General features: G+C 42.0%; 1 protein-coding gene across 1 annotated transcript; it reads right to left on the reverse strand.

The window, feature by feature from the left end:
• Positions 1–1,567: 1,567 nt before the first annotated feature.
• On the reverse strand, positions 1,568–7,773 carry LOC306769201 (uncharacterized protein; the record flags this gene model as incomplete). The annotated part of the gene is made up of 4 exons (XM_079257767.1): positions 1,568–1,632; positions 5,073–5,348; positions 5,592–5,735; positions 7,770–7,773. The coding sequence occupies 4 exons, from the start codon at positions 7,771–7,773 to the stop codon at positions 1,568–1,570; spliced, it is 489 nt and encodes a 162-aa protein (XP_079113893.1).
• Between the last annotated feature and the right edge of the window lie 12,113 nt (positions 7,774–19,886).

Below are 19,886 nucleotides of genomic sequence, written 5' to 3' on the forward strand. Positions count from 1 at the left end.
GTGGCTCCTGGCCAGTGATCATGCACTCACACTGTCGGGAAAAATTCAAAAGCCAGCTGTCAGTCGACTTTGTGAATGGATCCTCCAGGCATGGGATGAAGTAACAGCAGAGAGCATCATCAGTGGGTTTAAAAAGTGCTGCATATCAAATGCATTGGATGGTAGCGAGGATGACGTTCTGTGGGAGGAGATGGGACCGCAGCATGACAGTGGGAGTGACAGTGAGCACAGCGAGGCAGAGGACGTCTGTGAGTGAAAGCTTCATGCAAACTTTTGATCAGATTTTTATGACCAACATTATGACCGTTTACATTCCAGTTGCGGCATTGCAAGACTTTTATTTGAAATGTTTCATTACAGTGTATTTTATGCAACTGTTAAATATTGTTTAAAAACAAAGACCATTTGATGCAATATTGTCTTTTCTGTTTTTTCTTTGTCAAACTGCTTGACAAATTGGTCTCACTGTTACAGTCAATGTGTAAAATGGTGTTAAATTTTTTAAATGCTATGTGAGTTGTTTCTTTACACATTTGGCATAGCACATGCAAATCTTAGTGAATGCCTTTATAGCCAAAAATGAGAGTAATCTATTTTTTTTTAATGATTTTCCTCATTTCAATAATAAATAGTTCCCTTAAACGAAGAAATTTTGTTTATCAGTCTTTTTCTGAAGATTAGTTTGAGAAAGGGGGTGATCGTCTTATAATCAGGGTGTCCTATATTCGGGTCAATACGTCTACGTTGACTGCAGCAAGACTCAAAAGCCGAGACCCACCCAATATGGCGGGTCAATACGTCTACGTTGATTCTGCAGCAAGACTCAAAAGCCGAGACCCATCCAATATGGCGGCGTCTATATATATATATATATATATATATATATATATGATGTCTATGATAGAAACCTTCCTAAACACGAGGGGAAAGCGGCTTTTTCAATGTTTTAACCCGGAAAACTCGAAAAACAAACGTTGAGCCTTTCTTCTCCCAGTTTGATGAAAAACTAAACGCGCGGAGAGACTCTGAGCACGAGCCTTTTTGTTAGTTTCCTCCACACTGACCTGTAGATCGGTAGAACCAGAGAATGGTTCTGCTTTGGTTCTGGTGGACGGATTCAGGTCCTGGTTCTGCTCGTCCATTACGGTTCTGGTTTGGCTATGGTCCAGTAAATCCAGCAGCTGCGATCGTTAGACTCCAGTTTCCAAGATGTTTCTTCGAGCGAGACGCGTGGCTGCATGCTGCGTTCAAATACGTAGAAAAACCCATTATCCAAACTATTCTGTTATTACTTAACACGATTTAATCATGTTATTGCTGAAGAAACACAACGAATAAAAGATGTGAAAGATGTTTCTTTTGTAGACAGCAACGACAAGAAATCAAGAAGTTGATGTTTACCACGTGTGTTTCATGTCAGGACATGTATGTTTTTGGTTGTCCGTGGATGCAGCAGTCCGGTTCTTCTCCAGCTGCGGCTGATCGTGGAGCAGCTGATTTGGCAAAAGTTGATCTTTAGGATTTGTGCAAGATTTTCTTCTGACACGAGTCTTCTGTTGTTTTCACACTACGAGTCTGAAACCACTGAGCAATGAGTGTGTTGGGAGCAAGTAATCATTGTTTGGCCCAGTCCTGAGGGGGTGGACACAGATAAGGATAAACAGGAAATTCCCCCTCCCCACACCCCACCCCCAACACAAACACACACACTTAATGACGGATTGTACTGTTTGCTAACTTGGTTTTTTTTTTTTATTTATTTATTGATTTATTGATTTTTACTTTATTCCTTTTTTGCCATTGTAACTATGATGTTAGTGTACCTCATGTGCAGAACCACAGATACCAGTAGACAAGCTCAGGGTTAATGGAGACAGAAAGCAATAAACATTCAAACTGACCTTCAGACCAGACAAACTTGGTCCAACAACGATGTTAGCCACAGTGACTAGTCATGATGAAAATATAACCGGGTTATGGACTCTAGTTGGGGCTGGTGGTCGGGTTTCCCACTGTGGTGGTGTGCGTGAACGCACCTTCTGCGTAGCGCCTTCCCCTTCCCCGTTACGTCCTACCTCCCGTGATTATTGATGGATTAAAGGTGTGCACGCCAAAGGTGACGTGGTTTTCTGGCTGCTGGAATGAAGGAGGTGTGTCGGAAAGAGATGAGGGTCGGTGGTGGTGGCGTCCTGAGCTCCGTTTGAGCTGTGGATCAGCTTGCAGTATGAGACTGTTAATGCTGGGATGAGATTAATATGTCAGTGCTGCGTGCGTGCAGCTCTCAAGGTTTATAAACTAAGAATTTGGACAATGGTGATGCCTGGACTAGACCATCAAATTCTTTCGTCTGCTTGAGTTTGATGTGAATTCATGTACTATATTCTACCACAAGGTGGCGACACTAAACCATGTTTTGTACAAACAAAGTCATGAAGATACATTAGATTAGGAGATCTAATGGAGTAACTAAGATCTAACTGTGGATCTTTCTTCTTCTCCCCCTGGACCCTCTTTGGAGGCAGAAAGACTCTCCCGTATGATCAGACACATTAAGTCAAATTAACCTTTAAAGTCTCCTTATTTTTATTCTGGAGGCAGCAGAGGACAAACTGCTCTGATCAAACCTTCTGCAAACACAACCATCAAACATGAAGGACATCATGCTAAAAATAATAAAACCAGAAAAAATGGACAAATAGGACCCTTTGTTTTTATATGTCTTTATCTTAAACAGTAAAAATAAATTTGAACAGAATATATTTGGCAGATTTATAAACTAAGAATTTGGACAATATAAAAAATAGTCTCTAAATGTGTTGCAGTGTATAAACAGAAACAAGCAGGTAGGATGTAAATACAGGATTACAGGCTGGAGGCAGCAGGCAAACATTTCTGCACAAACTGGATCACAAAACACTGAACTAGAGGTGACAAAAACCAAAATAAGACTGAATGACTGAAAGCTGTGAAGTGACAACTAGGACACGTATCTGGTAACGACCAAAGAAAACATCAGAGCTGACATATTACTGTTATGTTTCAGCTTTAGTTTCATATTTCTCTGACGTCTCAGACTGTATAAAACTTGACGTTTCCACCACTTCTGAAAACCAGTCAGTGTGTAAAAGCATCAACGTGACCTCTGAGGGGAACTAAGACATCTTTGACTCCAACAGACTCTGATTCACAAAGCTTCAGTTTCTCTCTGGACACTTTCAGTCAAAACTTATTTTTCTACCAGTTATTTTGCTGTAAGTTGGTAAAGCCTCAAACACAGCTGTGTGTAGGGGTGTTAGTTGATGAACACACCTGAGAAACATCTGTTCATGTCTGCATATTGAACAGGAAATAGGAGATCATTTACATCCAAGTCTGAGTTGATCACTTCTATTTTGTCCAAATGGGATCATTTCTGTCTTAAAACATGAAACCAGTTCATTGTAATAAATCCAGTTAGTGATGGTGAAGCTCTCGACCAGTTGCTTTAATCCTCCACAAACCAAGGGATGACATCATGATGGCTGCCTGCCGCTATCTTGTACGTACACATTCTGATTTTGGTCCTCAACATTTAATCTACTAAAGGTCTGCATCTTTACAAGAATAATATACATTATAAGCATAAACAAAACAGGAGAACATGTCACTAAAGTTTCTACTCATGTTCCCATTAAAATCAAGTCATATAAGCATTTTAATGTGATGTTTGATGAAACAGACTGTGTGATGAACGGCTTTGTCATCTTGGATGGCAGCAGTTGTCTACATGTTGTATAAAAGGAGAGCGAGTTGGAAGATTGTCCACCAGCTTCTTGTTTTGTTGATGATCAGCTTCCTTTCATGGATCTGAAACACGATCAAAATGAAAATCTCATCCTGCTTTCTGAACAGAAATGCAGACTAAATCATCCATTAGGAGATCCATTCCTCCCATCATATGACGACAAACTGGTGGAACTCAGTCCAGAATGTTTCTATGTGCAGACAAAGATGTTCAGAGAACCTGTCCTGCTCAGCTGATGAGGAGTTTTTTCAGCATGTGTTTAAGAGACGGTCAGTATGGCAGAAATTGGTCCTTAAAATGCTGTTATCACTGAACTGAACCTGCGACAACGTTGTACTGATTGGAAGTTCATCAGGTGCCTTCTGTTCAGTATGAACAAGAAAAGAGTTGGTTAAGATCAGCATGAGGAAAGTGTTTGATTTTATATCAGACACAAACTTTGTGCTAAAAGTTGTAAAACTCCCCTGGATCTCCACATTCATTGTGTCCATTTGGTCAGTATGAATGAGAAAAGACAACAGCAGAATAATGAGGTTAAACTATTGATGCAATATAACACAAAGCGTCATGAAACAGCTTGTTTAGCTTTCTAATGTATCATAGAGTCTCCCTCTTTCCATGCAGTCCAGTCTCACAAGAAAATGTGAAACTGAACATTTTCACAATTTCCAAAACCTGACAGCATCATTAGAAAGATGCAGACTTTGGAAGATGGTGATGCTTCTTATTTCCTGTTTTGTATAAACAAAGTCTCCTTTTTGTGTTCAACATCAGAGAAGAGAGATGTATTAACCTGTTACAACATGGATCTGTGGGAAAGAAACAGAAGAAATCTTTGTCATGAAATAATCCTCCTCTCCATGTCATCTAAACTGATCAGAGTTCAGCAGGAAATGATTAAATAGAAAATGTTTCACCATTTTTCTTTCTGCAGTAAAACAGCAGCAGCATCAGTAAACCTCCACAAATCAGCCCTGAGATAAACAGGACTGCAAAGGACAGGACGGAACGATGTGGAGAGCTCTCAGTCTCTGAACCTGGAGTTATAAGTTGTTGTCACGTTAACAAAGTTGTGTTGTGTTAAAGGGCATCATGGCGGTGTGGCGGTTAGCACTGTTGCATCATAGCAAGACTATTCCTGCTTTCAACATTAGCAGGAGCCTTTCTGTTTAAACTCTTATTATCTGGATAAAATCTAACATTTATTGTCAGCATTAAGCCCACCATGCAGGTGGTCATTTTACACAACGCAGAATTTTGGCCAGAACAAACAGCAAACATGACTTACGTGACACTGACAGTCTGATGGCTTCACTCCACTTTGTTGAAGAATATAAGTCATTTCTGCGTTTACACTGACACTGGTAGTCTCCACTGCTGGACTGGGAAACAGTGAAAATCCAGGATTTATTGTAGGTGTGGTGTGTAACTGAGCCAGATTTTCTCCATATATACACCCACTCGGTGGTTTCACCTCCCTGGACCTCACATGTCAGAGTGATGGTCTCTCCACTGAAGATCTGAGGCCAGTCAGGTTGTCGTGTTACAACAACCTGGTTGGAAACTGTTTCCACACATATGATCAGTTAGGATTAAAACAGAAACATGAATATTATCAGAAAAAAAACACATTGTAAGTTTCATAATAAAGGATTTAGGTTTATAAAATAATTGAACTCACAGGTTATATTAATGTTGACATTATTACTCATAAAAGTGTAGTAGATTAGTTTTCCTGTCTTTCCTCTACAGGAGTAAATTCCACCCTGTGACACACTGAACATTTCATTTTCTTCATTATTTCTACTGATCTGAACATAAGAACTGGGTGAGGTTCGTCTGAACCACTGGTATTTCCATCCAGTAGAGTTCTCCACAGAGCAGCTCAGTGTCACGCTGCCTCCTACTGATATGGTTGTTGTTCCTGCTGTCAGCTCTGCTCTGGGTTTCTCTGTTTTTGGATTGTCCAAAAAACATGAACATTTCAGAAAGACATGAAACAGAAAATATTAATAATGTTTCTCTGGTAGGTTCAGTTTTATCAAGAAAACACGACAGCAATGTGCCACTTTCATCAAAAACAGTGTTTAAGTCGTGTTCAGTCCATCTCAAGTTTCATGGTTTCCTAACAAAATGTGAAAATGACCATTTAAACAAACTTGCATTTAAAGTTCATGTCAAGAAGGACAGACAGATGTACAGCTCAAAAATAATGTTAGTCACAGCGAAGTTAGTCATGTTGAATAAAAAGAGGACTTACCCTGAACATTTAAAGAGATCTTATTACTGCACTTTGAATGAAATTTGCTTTTCAGAAAACCACAGCACTGGTATTCACTCTTATAAAGTACATCTAGAAGTCTTAACGTGTCGCGTGGTTGTAAGTTGTAGGGCGTAAATTTTTTATCATTCTTGAGGATTCTATAGAACCAGTCAGTGGGTTTTGCTTGTTTCAAGTCACACATGTTTAACACCTGCGTTCACTTTGCCAGTCAACACACTGTGTGGATCTATATGATGAAATGATTTGATAATCTATAAAAAGAAAGAAGTCAGTTTGTGTCTAACAGTGAGGCAACAGGTTGAGATTCATTTACGAATATACTTGAAGCAACCAGATAAGGGTCTGCCAAAATTGATAAATCTACTGCAATATTACGGATATCTGTCAGGGTACAAATTAAACATTGGGAAAACACAGGTTCTGTCTTTAAATTTTACTCCATCTACAGAAATGAGACAGAAATACAATTTTAAATGGAACAAAAAGTCAATCCACTATTTGGGAATAAACATTTCAAGTGACCTTTCTAAATTGTATAAAATGAATTACAAAGCTTTGAATCAAAAACTGTACAAAGATATGGAAAAGTGGGAGGTATTATTGTTAGATTTAGGTGCAAGAATTGAAATTGTAAAAATGAATGTGCTGCCAAGAGTTCTATATCTATTTCAATCTTTGCCAGTGCCAATACCAATGCTACAGTTCATGGAATGGAACAAAAAAATTTCAAGATTCATTTGGAATGGGGCTAGACCAAGAACCAAATATTCAACACTTCAAATTCCTAAAAAAGAGGGGGGATTGGCATTGCCAAACTTTGAAGAATATTTTTATGCTGCTCAACTCAGATCTGTTATCTATTGGTGTGTTCCTGATTATTTTCCAAAGTGGAAACAAATAGAGTTAAATAATGAGTACAACGTGCAGGCAATGATTGCTAATAAAAATATGTTTAAAGAAAATGAAAACAAATTAGACTCTATCACCAAATTCACTCTGGAGGTCTGGTTCAAAATAGTCAAAAAATGTAAATTAGAGAAGCAAATACAGATATTTAGATGGATGGCTTATGATTCAAATTTCAAACCAGGAACTATGAACACTAAATTTAAAGACTGGGCAAATAAGGGTTTAAATATATTTAACGCTTTTGTTAAAAAAGGTCAAATTTTAAGTTTTCAGAATTTACAAGAGAACTACAACTTAGATCACAAAGACTTCTACATGTACCTTCAGGTTAGAGATTTCTATCAGAAGGTAATTAAACCGGACCTCCCGGGTGAAACAAATAAACTTACGGAAATCCTCGATAATGGATATAAGAACAAAGGGGAAAAGGTGTTATCCAAATTATATCAGGCATTGGTTTCCAATAGGAAGAACTCAACTCTTTATATAAGAGATAAATGGGAAAGAGAATTATCGGTAGAAATGAGTGATGAAGTATGGTATGATTTATGTGAAACTCAACTGACTACAACTAGTTCCAGAAATTGGAAAATATTTTGTTGGAAAAACATTGTACGATTTTTCATTACACCAAAGATCAAAAAGGCTTCATTATCGACACATCAGCCTTGCTGGAGGTTGTGTGGCGAACAGGATGTGGGACATGCACATATTTTTTGGCAGTGCACAAAAATAACAGTTCTGGAATAATATTTGGGAGGAGTTGGGAAAAAATACTTGGATACAAATTACCCATGTCATGTCCAACTCTGTACTTTGGATCTTTATCAGGAAAACAAATACCATGTAAAGACAAATATTTGATAAAAAATACTGCTAGCAGCATCTAAAAAAGCTATCACAAGGAAATGGTGCAAAGATGAGCCCCCAACAGTAAAAAATTGGAGAGACATTGTAGAAGACATTCACAACATGGAGAGACTTACATATATCTTGAGACTTCAACAACATGAATATGAAGATCGATGGGAAAAGTGGACAATGTATATTATGTCAACCAACACTGATTTGTAACTTTTTCTTTTGTTTGTTTTGTTTTGGTGTTGTAAAATGTGCAAAATGTTACAATAAAATTTAAGTGGAAAAAAAAAAAGATTCATTTACGAAGAAAAATAAGTTAAAAAAGGAAAGTTTTTCACCTTCTGATTGTCCGATGCAGAGGAGTGTATACAGCACTGCAATTAAGGTAGAAACAACATAAATGAACAAATGAAATCTGCAGCCAACATTGTTTAAAGTACAATATAGGCTCATATAATGTTGAAAAACATCAGTTTCAACTCAGATTAATAAAATAGATTCTTATTGAACCAAGTTGTTACTAATTTTTTTCTACAAAACAACCAAAATATTCATTCAGATTCTCAAACACTGACTGACACCTCATTTGATCTGATGCAGTTTCCTTAATAATTATTATTTAAACAGCAAAAGTTCTCATGTCATACTTACAAAATAAATCCAGCTCACAGAATAAAACGAGTCTCATCTTCTCAACTAAAACTTACACTTCTGAGAAATTCTGAGGCAAAGTTAAGAAACTCCACCAAAAGGGAAGGCAATATCTCCAGTGAAACCAGTTACAACATAAGCAGCGTAAATGATCAATGTACCACATTTTCTAACTTCTCTTTTTGTTAACTTCCTTTAACACGAAGCTGACGGAGCTGCATGTCTGCAAGACAGACATGCAACATCAGAACAACCGCAACAACAAATATAAGCAAAACAACAAATATACAAGACCACACAAAAAACTAAATATAGCAAAAATAAATAAGTTGATAAATGTAGAAAATGATGGTTCATCATGTGACATTTTGGTGTAAAGATCGTCTGTTATAGTTTCCTGGCTGTAGGATACATTTCTTTGCCCAATATGCTCAGAAATCTCAGTCAGATGATTCATTTTATCACTGTGATGACTGATAACGAGTTCATCTACAGATGTCTAAAAAAACATAGACATGTTTCATTTCCAAGGTTTTAATAAACCAGACTGACCACGCACAGATGTACTATATGGATGGATAGATAGAGGTTTGTGTGAAATGTTGACTTAACAGATATAACAAATTAGTCCTTTTAGATTGGACACAAATTTAGTCCAGATATTTTTGCCAAAATTGCTAAATCTCCCTCAAGGTTCACAAAATGAGTATTAAACTAAAAAGCAGGAAATCTGAAAGCCTCCATCAGCTACTGTCACCAGCAAGAAGGCATGAGAACAAGATTAGAGACAAGATGTGAGAAAACCAGTTTGGTTTTTTGCATTTTCTGCTCCATCTTTATATCGAGTCAAGAATGTGATCACTGATGACATGCAGTGGGCTGGTATCATTCATTCTATGGTGGAGAGGTGTGACACATCCTGGCCGAGTGTCCAAACAATCCCAGCACTTGGTTAACACAGACACAAAACAACCCAGCTTGTAGCAAAAGTGCTGAACTCTAAACTACAATAATCTGTTTCTAAATCTGAACGAGTCGTATCGGTGCTGACATAACCAGTTTCAGTGACCAATAAAAAGCAAAAACCAAAATGACGAACAGACGGTGGTCTCACATGGAGTTCCCAGTGGTTATCTAATGTTTTTCTAGTCTTGGATCCTTTGTGAAACCATGTCAGATGCTTCGTTTGATCATTATAATCTAATTATAGTTTCATAGAGTTTGAGGACAGTGAGCATATTTTCCCTCACATATAAAGTCACAATTTTTCCTGTTTTGCATGATTTTATAGTTTAATGGGAAGTTAATCTACAGTAGAAGGGTCATGTAGTTATAGTAGGTCTACACCACACTACTCCATTTTTACTTATCACAAAAATGTCATATTAAATAAAGCTTCTGCAGAGACACACCAACATGATTATAAACACCACTTCACTATTTTATGGCAAACACCATGGAAATGGCTTTATTTTGACCTTAATACATGTTGCGTTGATGCGAAGCATAAACTAAGAAATTCCATTATTATCTATGATCAGAGAAGTGAGAAACAGTATTCTGTCGTTATGCTCAACCACGTTATTGTTGTAGAAATGTCCTCATTCAGCACTAATGTTGACTCTGTTGCTGCAGAGATGAAGTGAGTGGATGGTAAAAATGTTGCCCTTTGACTTTTTGCGCTGTGCAAGTAGGTATGATTATCTTTGAGGAACTCAGACATGACAGTTTTTTTTTTGTTTTTACTCAGTGGTGAGGAAGTAAAATAAGCAGGATAGAAACTGGCAGTAAGGAAAAAAATAAAAACTACAAAGACAATCAGTTCTGAAGAAGTGGTGAAATTAGTCAGAGGTAATAAACATCCCAGTAACAGATGAGTAGTATCCGCCACAAACTAATGAAAACTAAAATCAGATTGTAAAACATGCAGACTGGTTTGAACCTGCTGCTCTGCCAGGATTGCTCAAAGTATCTGAAACCTTATTGGTCCAAAACTGGCTTCTAGCAGCAGGTGAAGAAGGTGACATGTGCTGCAGCAGGATCCAGATACTGTTTTCTTGACATTACTTCATACCAATCCATCTTTATTTGAATGTTAATGCTGTGGAGTGAGCGTAACAAAGAGACCGGAGACGTAGGTGATGTCAGGTCTGTTTATATTACACATAAAAAGTGCAGAAACAGTACAGTGGCTAGCATTCAGAACCACAACACAACAACACGAGCTTTAACCCGGAACCCTAAAACCACCCCTGCTCCTTCAAAGTAAAGGCCTTCTCACTGATGAATGTCTCTAGTCTTAATGTGGGCCACCACACAGGCCCCCCCAGAATTCATCAAGACCCCAAAACTGCAAAAACGATGAAATAAGGACACTTCGTAAACAGTTCAATCAAACTCACAGTAAACAAGGTCAACAGTCAACACGTTTGGGGGGGGCGGACCAAACGGCCGAAATGACTGCATTGTGCAGGAGGGGGAGGGAGAGGTAAGGCCAGGGCTGGGGCAAGGACAGAAGGTACGGCAGGAGGGCGTCCCCGCCGCGGTGGCAAGGCCAACTGAACCGGTTGGTCTAAGTCCAAGTGAGCAGGCTTAAGGCGGTCTATAGAGACCCGCTTCTGCCGCCCCCCATGTCCACCACAAAGGTCTTAGCGCCCGTCTCCAGGACGCGGAAAGGTCCGTCGTATGGGGGCTGAAGCGGAGTGCGATGGCTGTCATGGCGGATGAAGACGTGCTTGGCCGACGGCAGGTCTTTGGGGATGTATGAGTGGGGGAGGCAGTGGCGAGAAGTCGGAATAGGAACCAGGGCGTCGCTGAGTCTCTGGGACACAGGGAGATGAGAGGCAGCCGACCAAGGAGCTGTGGCATCTGGGAGAAATTCCCCTGGAACCTGCAGTGGCTGGCCGTACACCAGTTCGGTGGAAGAAGACTGTAGATCCTCTTTGGGGGCAGTGCGAAGACCGAGCATGACCCAAGGGAGGCGGTCAGACCAGGCGCTGTCATTAAGGCTGGCCCGAAGGGAGGCCTTCATGTCCCGATGGAACCTCTCACAAATTCCATTCCCCTTGGGGTTATAAGCCGTAGTGTGGTGGACCGTCACCCCAAGGTGGTCAGCAACAGCAGTCCAGAGATCCGAGGTGAACTGCGGGCCCCGGTCGCTTGTGATGTCCCCAGGCGTGCCAAATCGGGCCACCCAGCACCCGATGAACGCCCGGGCCACGTCCGCCGTCGTTGTAGAGGAGAGGGGGACTGCCTCTGGCCACCTGGTGGTCCTGTCGACCATGGTGAGGAGGAATGTATATCCACGGGAGGGGGGCAGGGGACCCACCAGGTCCACATTCACGTGGTCGAAACGCCTCTCCAGCACCTCAAATGTCGCCAGGGGGGCCTTGGTGTGGCGGTGTACCTTGGCACGTTGGCACGCCACACACGAGGCAGCCCAGGTCCTAACGTCCCTCCGGAGGCCAGGCCATACAAGCTTGGCCCCCACCAGTTTAGTCGAGGCCTTTACGCCCGGGTGGGAGAGGGAGTGGATAGCGTCAAAAACCCGGCGCCGCCAGGCAGCAGGTACCATAGGACGTGGTTGGCCAGTGGACACGTCGCAGAGCAGAGTGGTGTTGGCTGCGTCAAACACCACATCCTCCAACCGCAGTGAGGTAGGGTCGGTCCGGAAAGCCTTAATGTCAGGGTCCGCAGCCTGCTCCGCCGCCATGGAGGCATAATCGAGCCCCAAGTGGACGGAGCCGACAACCGCCTGAGAGAGGCAGTCTGCGACGAAATTGTCTTTGCCCGCCATATGGCGGATATCTGTGGTGAACTCCGAAATCGCAGACAGCTGACGCTGTTGAAGCCCGGACCACGGCTCCGAGGACTTGGCCATGGAGAACGTCAGCGGCATGTGGTCCACGAATGCCGTGAACTGGCGGCCCTCCAACAGGAACCGGAAGTGTCTGGTGGCGAGGAACAGACCTAGCAGTTCTCTGTCAAAGGCGCTGTATTTGCGCTCGTTGTCGCGGAGCTGTTTGCTGAAGAAGGCCAGTGGCTGCCAGGCCCCGCCAACCCACTGCTCGCACACTGCCCCTACTGCGTAGTCAGAGGCGTCTGTCGTGAGGGCGATCGGGGCAGTGGAAGACGGGTGTGCTAGCAGAGCAGCATTGGCCAGCGCGATCTTGGCAGAAACAAAAGCTTTGTCCAACTCTGGAGACCAGTCCAAACTGTCTTTGGGCTTCCTGCCCCGCAGGGTTGCATAAAGAGGGTGCATGAGCTGGGCAGCATGGGGGATAAAGCGATTGTAAAAGTTCACCATGCCCAGAAACTCCTGCAGAGACTGTACCGTACAGGGGCAAGGGAAGTTGGCGACGGCGTCTACCCTGGCAGGAAGGGGAACAGCGCCCTGGGGGGTGATGTGGTGCCCCAGGAAGGTGATGGACGACAAGCCGAACTGGCACTTGGCAGGGTTAATTATAAGACCGTGCTCGCTGAGCCGTTCCAACAACAGCCGGAGGTGTGCCATGTGGGCCGAAATGGACGCACTTGCCACTAAAATATCGTCCAGATAACAGAACAAAAATGGCATGTCACGGAGGACAGAGTGCATTAGGCACTGAAACGTCTGTGCCGCCCCCTTGAGGCCAAAAGGCATCCGCAGGAACTCGAATAGGCCAAAGGGTGTAATGACGGCTGTCTTTGGTACATCCTGTGGGTGGACCGGTACCTGGTGGTACCCACGCACCAGGTCCACTTTGGAGAAGACGACGGCCCCTGCCAGGTGGGCAGTGAAGTCCTGTATGTGTGGGACGGGGTATCGGTCAGGAGTAGTGGCGTCATTCAGACGACGGAAATCGCCACAAGGGTGCCAACCCCCATCAGCCTTAGTAACCATATGCAGGGGAGAAGCCCACGGACTATTCGAGCGCCAAACAATGCCGAGGCGCTCCATGGTGGAAAACTCCTCCCTGGCGAGTGCAAGCTTGGCCCAGTCGAGGCGTCGAGCTCGGGCATAGACTGGAGGCCCGACGGTGGTAATATGGTGTTCCACGCCGTGCTTAGACACCGCAGATGAGAACATGGGCGTGGTGAGGTCAGGGAACTTGGCGAGCAGGTGCTGATACGGATCCCCGGTGGCAACAGTGTTTGACAGACAGAGAGCTCTGCCCCCTCCAAGCGTGCAGGGGTACGAAGAGAAGGACAAGGAATCAATCAAGCGACAGTTTTTAACATCGACTAGCAGGTTAAAAGCGCAGAGGAAATCTGTGCCCAGGAGGGGTGTGGACACAGCAGCCATAACAAAGTCCCAGCCAAAACGGCGCTTTCCAAAACACACCTCTACATACCTAGTGCCGTATGTACATATAGGCGTGCCGTTGGCGGCAGCCATCTGGGGGCCGTGTCCATCGGTCATGGTGTCCACGGTCTGAGCTGGCAAGATGCTGCGCTGAGCGCCTGAGTCGACCAGAAGATGCTGGCCAGACAAGGAGTCTGTGATGAACAGCAGCCGGCAGTCACGGCCAGCGCCCATCGCTGCTAAAGAGAGCCGGCCTTGGCGTTTCCCTGCACCTTGAAACTGCACGGCTTGCGACACTGCTTGGCCTTGGCCCCAAACCTGGCATGGTAGTAATAGAGTCCGTCGTCGTGTTGACGGCGTGCTGTCACCGCAGCCGCGGCATCTGTACAGTCCTCCATAGGAAGAGGTGGGGTTGGGAGGCCCTGATAGGGGAGTAGCGCGTGGACAAATTGCTGGCGGTTGGCGAGGAAAACCCTGTCAGCTTCAGCAGCCAGGGCACGGTAGTCCTTTGATGAGGAGAGGGGAGAACTGGCAAGTCCTGTGCGCACGGGCACTGGGAGCTGGCGCAGGAAAACATGTGTAAACAGGAACGAGGGATCAGCAGATCCCAGCACCGAGAGCATCTTTTCCATTAGGTCAGACAGCTTGCTATCACTGAGGCCGTTGAGGGATAGCAGGCGGTCAGCCTTCTCCAGTTCTGACAGTTCATACAGCTTTAGCAGAAATGCTTTAAGTGCCTCGTACTTGCCGGGGGCGCTTCCAATAACATCGTAGTCGTAGCGTCCAGCGCTGCCACAACATGGAAGTATTTGGTCACATCTTCTGTTATCCCTCTCAGCTGTAATTGGGCTTCGATGTGCTGGAACCATGGCCGCAGGTTATGCTGCCAAAAATCGGGCAGTTTAACGGTGGCCGCATAGACGTTAACAACGTTAGCCGCGGCATTAACATCTTGCTGTGCTGCGCCGTTGTTGTTGTCATCCGACATAACGTTCGTGTTCACAGGGTCACCAATGTGGAGTGAGCGTAACAAGGAGACCGGAGACGTAGGTGAAGTCGGGTCTGTTTATATTCCACATAAAAAGTGCAGAAACAGTACAGTGGCTAGCATTCAGAACCACAACACAACAACACGAGCTTTAACCCGGAACCCTAAAACCACCCCCGCTCCTTCAAAGTAAAGGCCTTCTCACTGATGAATGTCTCTAGTCTTAATGTGGGTCACCACAATGCATGATTTACTGAAGTGTAATATAATGACTCTGGATCCAGTTAAACACATTCAGGTAAATTCATCTCATCATTTTGCTGACACGTTAATGCAGCCATCTTTACTTCTTTTCGTATATAGACCCAACTGTCCTCATATGTCCATCAGAAGACAGACTTTAAAGTTCTGTTGTTGGTCTATAACGCTCTGAATGGTTTAGTACCAAACAGCTAGTCAGTGAGAATGAACCTACTAAACCCCTCACCTCAAATGCAGGATTGTGAAGGAGATGAAGGCAGGTTGTCAAGATTCATGGAGGTTTGGGAAGCCAAATGCAGGACCAGAGAGGCAGGAGGCTGAGCTGATGCAAGACAGAGACATTTTAACGCCAATCTAAACAGGATGGAGACGAAAAGTTAGCACATATAGCAAACACAATGAGCCAAAACCAAGAACATAAACCAAGGGGTATAAATACACAGAGGGAGTAACATCAAACAGGTGAACTGAATCAGAAACCAGGTGAGCTAATTAACAGGAAGCAAAATGGGAAACAATACACAAGGGAACAAAATTACAAAATAAAACAGGAAGCCAGAACTAAAGAGAAAACCCAAACATCACATCATGACACAGATAATAAAAAAAAACTGCTTTTACAAGAAGTAAATACAGAGCCAGAGAAAAGGAAATATCATGAATATGATCAAACAAGAGTCAACTACAGACCAAAAGTCCACGTACAGGAGAACGGATAACTAAATAGGCTGCAGATGAAGGAATCTGAAAAAGAAAGAAGGCAAGAAAAGGAAGTAAAGCTCAGCACACACACACATACACACACACACACACACACACACACACTTAATGACAGATTGTACTGTTTGCGGACTTAGATTATTAATATTTTATTTGTCATATTTTAATTTTTATTTCTTTTTTGCCTCATAACTTTGAATCTTGAGTATATGGCAAATGGAATTTCTCCTGGGAAATGATTAGAATATCTATCTATCTATCTGGATGGATGGATGGATGGAGGGATGGATGAGCAGCTGTCATGACTCAACTGGCTGCTGAGAATCTAATCATTTCTATTATGGTAAGACTTTAAATGTGCAGAACCACAGAAACCAGTAGACAAGCTCAGGGTTAATGGAGACAAAAAGCAACAAACATTCAAACTGACCTTCAGACCAGACAAATTTGGCCCAAGAATGTTGTTAGCCACAGTGATGTTAGTCATGTTAAACAAAAGAGGATTTAAAGAGATTTTATTACTGCCTTTTGGATAATGTGTTTCTTCTCACTTCAGGGACACCAAATCCTCGTCCTCGAGGACTGGTGTCCTGTAGGTTTTCCAAGCATCCCAGCTGCAACACACCTAATTCAAATCAAGGTGTATTTAGCAGATGAATTCAGAGATTGTTCCAATTTCAACCACAAGGTGGCGACAGTCCACCATCATGTTTAAGACAAATGAGGTTATATGGATGGGGTAGTGTGGATCTGATAATGAATCCACAGTGTCTTGGCGATTTTGTGGTGTTTGACAAAGATCTTCCATTTTTCTTCTTCTGAATTGTATTCGGATTTATTTCGGAATCCAGATCAAACTTTAATATGTTTTTGGGAACTTCTTCTGTGTTCTTTGGCCAAGCATCCCACCTTTTATTGTGCCGTTATATACATATATACTGAAAATGACCCTATCTCGCAGTGAGAAAGAATCATGAAAAAATACTTCTTGGATCCAGATGGCGATCCAGATCATTACCAGTGTTTGACCAAGTTTGACCAAAATCCATCCAGTAGATTTTGTGTACATTTGTCCAACAAACAGACAGAAAAATGCCAGCAAAAATATAACTTCCACCACCTCCCTGGCAGAGGTAATAATGGCACTGAATCTCCCCAAGACCCTCTTTTTTTAGGCAGAAAGACTGTCCTGTTATGATCAGACTCAGTAGGTCAAAATAACTTTTAAAGGATCCTTTTTTTTTTTTCTCCAGGAGGCAGCAGAGGACAAACTGCTCTGATCAGACCTTCTGCAAACACAACCTTCAAACATGAAGGATGTCATTCTAAAAATAAATAAAACCTGGACAAATAAGACACTTTGTTTTATGTATTTTCCATATTAAACAATTGAAGATCAATTTAAACAGTGAATATATTTGGTTTGATTTAAAAACAATGACATGAGATAACATAAATAATTAGAATTAGGACAATATAAAAAGTAGTCTCTAAATGTGTATAAACAAAACAAGGAGGTAGGATGTAAATACAGGATTACAGGCTGGAGGCAGCCGGCAAACATTTCTGCAGAAACTGGATCACAAAACACTGAATTAGAGGCGACAAAACCCAAAATAAGATTGAATGACTGAAACCCAGCTGAGAGAATGCATCAATGATGTATCAATGATGATGTAATGATTAAAGTAATCATTTCATTTATGATAGATAATGCTGTTATTTTATTCAAACTAGTTTGTTTTTACTATTTTTTTTATGCATCCTGTTATTTCAGACTAAATTATCCATTAGGACATCCATTCCTCCCACCATATGACAACAAACTGGTGGAACTCAGTCCAGAATGTTTCTATCTGCAGACCAAGATGTTGAGAGAACCTGCCCTGCTCAGCTAATGATGAGTATTTTCAGTGTGTGTTTCAGAGATGGCCAGCATGGCAGAAATTAGTCCTTAAAATGCTGTTATCACTGAACTGAACCTGCGACAACGTTGTACTGATTGGAAGTAAATCAAGTGCCTTCTGTTCAGTATGAACAAGAAAAGAGTTGGTTAAGATCAGCATGAGGAAAGTGTTTGATTTTATATCAGACACAAACTTTGTGCAAAAAGTTGTAAAACTCTCCTGGATCTCCACCTTCATTGTGTCCATTTGGTCAGTATGAATGAGAAAAGACAACAGTATATAACTCTGTATATACTCACCGTTCACACCAGGCTGAAGAGGACACGACACATTTCTGTATTCATTATATGGTTCATCTGAAAAAAAAGTGTTCCATAAAATGAGATGAATCAGCTCTGATAAAATAATCACTGACAGCTCCAAATGAATCAAAGTGTATACTGCACCATGTCCAGGGTTTCCAGACAGACAGAGACAGAAACATCACCTACAGGTCAGTAAAATCAAGACATTATCAAGACATAATAGGCATGGTAGCTTATTTGGTGTTCATAATTTAACCTTTGGAAAGACAGAATGTATACTGATAGTCTGGTGAACATTTTCCCACATGGGAAATACAGATCACAGCATATAAGATAGACTTTTAGAGAAGGCGGCTTGAGGATGGAGGACCCAGGTTCAAATCCTGACTTGTAAAAGAGACGAATGATGGCGGTGGGCTCCGAATCAAGACTCATAAACAAAGAATAATAACATTTCAAATTTTGCTTTTGTTTTCATATTCAAAATATACATCTATAGCAAGATATATTCTCCAGGGTGGAATGCAGGACTGGAGACTTTTGGGATCAGGTTTTGGTAAAACCCAAATACATTTATACATCACTTTTAAAACAAGTACAAAAAGGATTTGAACACAAAACAAATGCAGTGAAATGCTGATTTTTCCCTTGTAGGACTTAATTAAGAAGACTTACATAAATGTTTTGTCATCTTTGATTGGATGACAGAAAGTTCCTGCAACTGCAAAGCAAAAACTATTTTTATTAATTTTCCATGTTTTTTCTGAAACATTAAGAAGCAGAAACGAGGGTTTTTGGTTTTTTTTTTTTTTCCTGTTCCCTCACTTTCCAGTCAGAACCTCTACCAATACCTAGATCTATGGCAGAACAAAATGAAGGTGATTAAATGTGGCCCTGTGATGGACTGACGACCTGTCCAGGGTGTCCCCCACCTTTTGCCCGAAGACTGCTGGATTCGGCTCCAGCTTCTCTGTGACCCGACGTCGGACTAAGCGGTTAGGATAATGCATGAATGAATGAATGATCAAATTTTTATTCAATGTGAACCTCAGTTTGGAATTACTATCCATGATGAGGAGAATACTTTAATTCTGAATGATTAATTCTGATTTAACAAACATCATGTTATCATGGGAAGTGTTTGGGAACTGAAGAAACTAATTTGCTAAGCTTTGAAAAATTCTTTCCCAAACATCTAATGAGTTAACTCTCGGCCATTAACAATAACAAATGCACCAAGACCTACAGATGTGCAAGTGGAAAAACAAATACCATATTTAAACAAGACCCTTCTACTTCTTGAGGTAAAGTGGTCGTGAAAGTGAAGTCTGTTCCTCTTCTCATCGAGAACATGAGCTGCTGCACTGAACAGTCTCTCGCTGTCAGTGCTTGTGCACGGAGCAGACAAGTACTTGCACGCCATCTTGGCCACGGTTATTTCTCCAGTAGGCAAGAGGGTTATCACTTCTGGAGATGGGGACTTCAGAAAGATAACCATATCACTGTTGAGTGGTTGAACCTGTGAACTGCCTGACATTTAAAAAAGATTTGAGACGTTTAATTTAAACAGGGCCAGTGTAAGAGATATTTGTGTCATATTAATTAAAAAAAATTGGGCAGAAATTAAAATCTGATGATCACATTTTGTAAATCTGAACATAATAGTTTACCTGTTATTATTATTGGAGGCACTCTCTTGTAGGATCTCACTAAACATATCAGACAACGATGGTGCATGCCCCTCATCTGATGAAGCAAGATTAGGCTTTTTCTCTGCATTCAGCACTTTTTCATGTCCAGGCAGGTTCTCCATGTCCAATCGTTGTCTGGATCATTTCTTGTGCGCGCTGCTTTATGCCCACATCCAAGTAGTAATGTTAATAACGCGGATCGAGTACAGTCGCGATGAAGTGTGCAGGATCTGAATTGATT

Source organism: Telmatherina bonti (genome assembly GCF_933228915.1).
Source record: "Telmatherina bonti genome assembly, chromosome: 18".
NCBI classification, from domain to species: Eukaryota; Metazoa; Chordata; class Actinopteri; order Atheriniformes; family Telmatherinidae; genus Telmatherina; species Telmatherina bonti.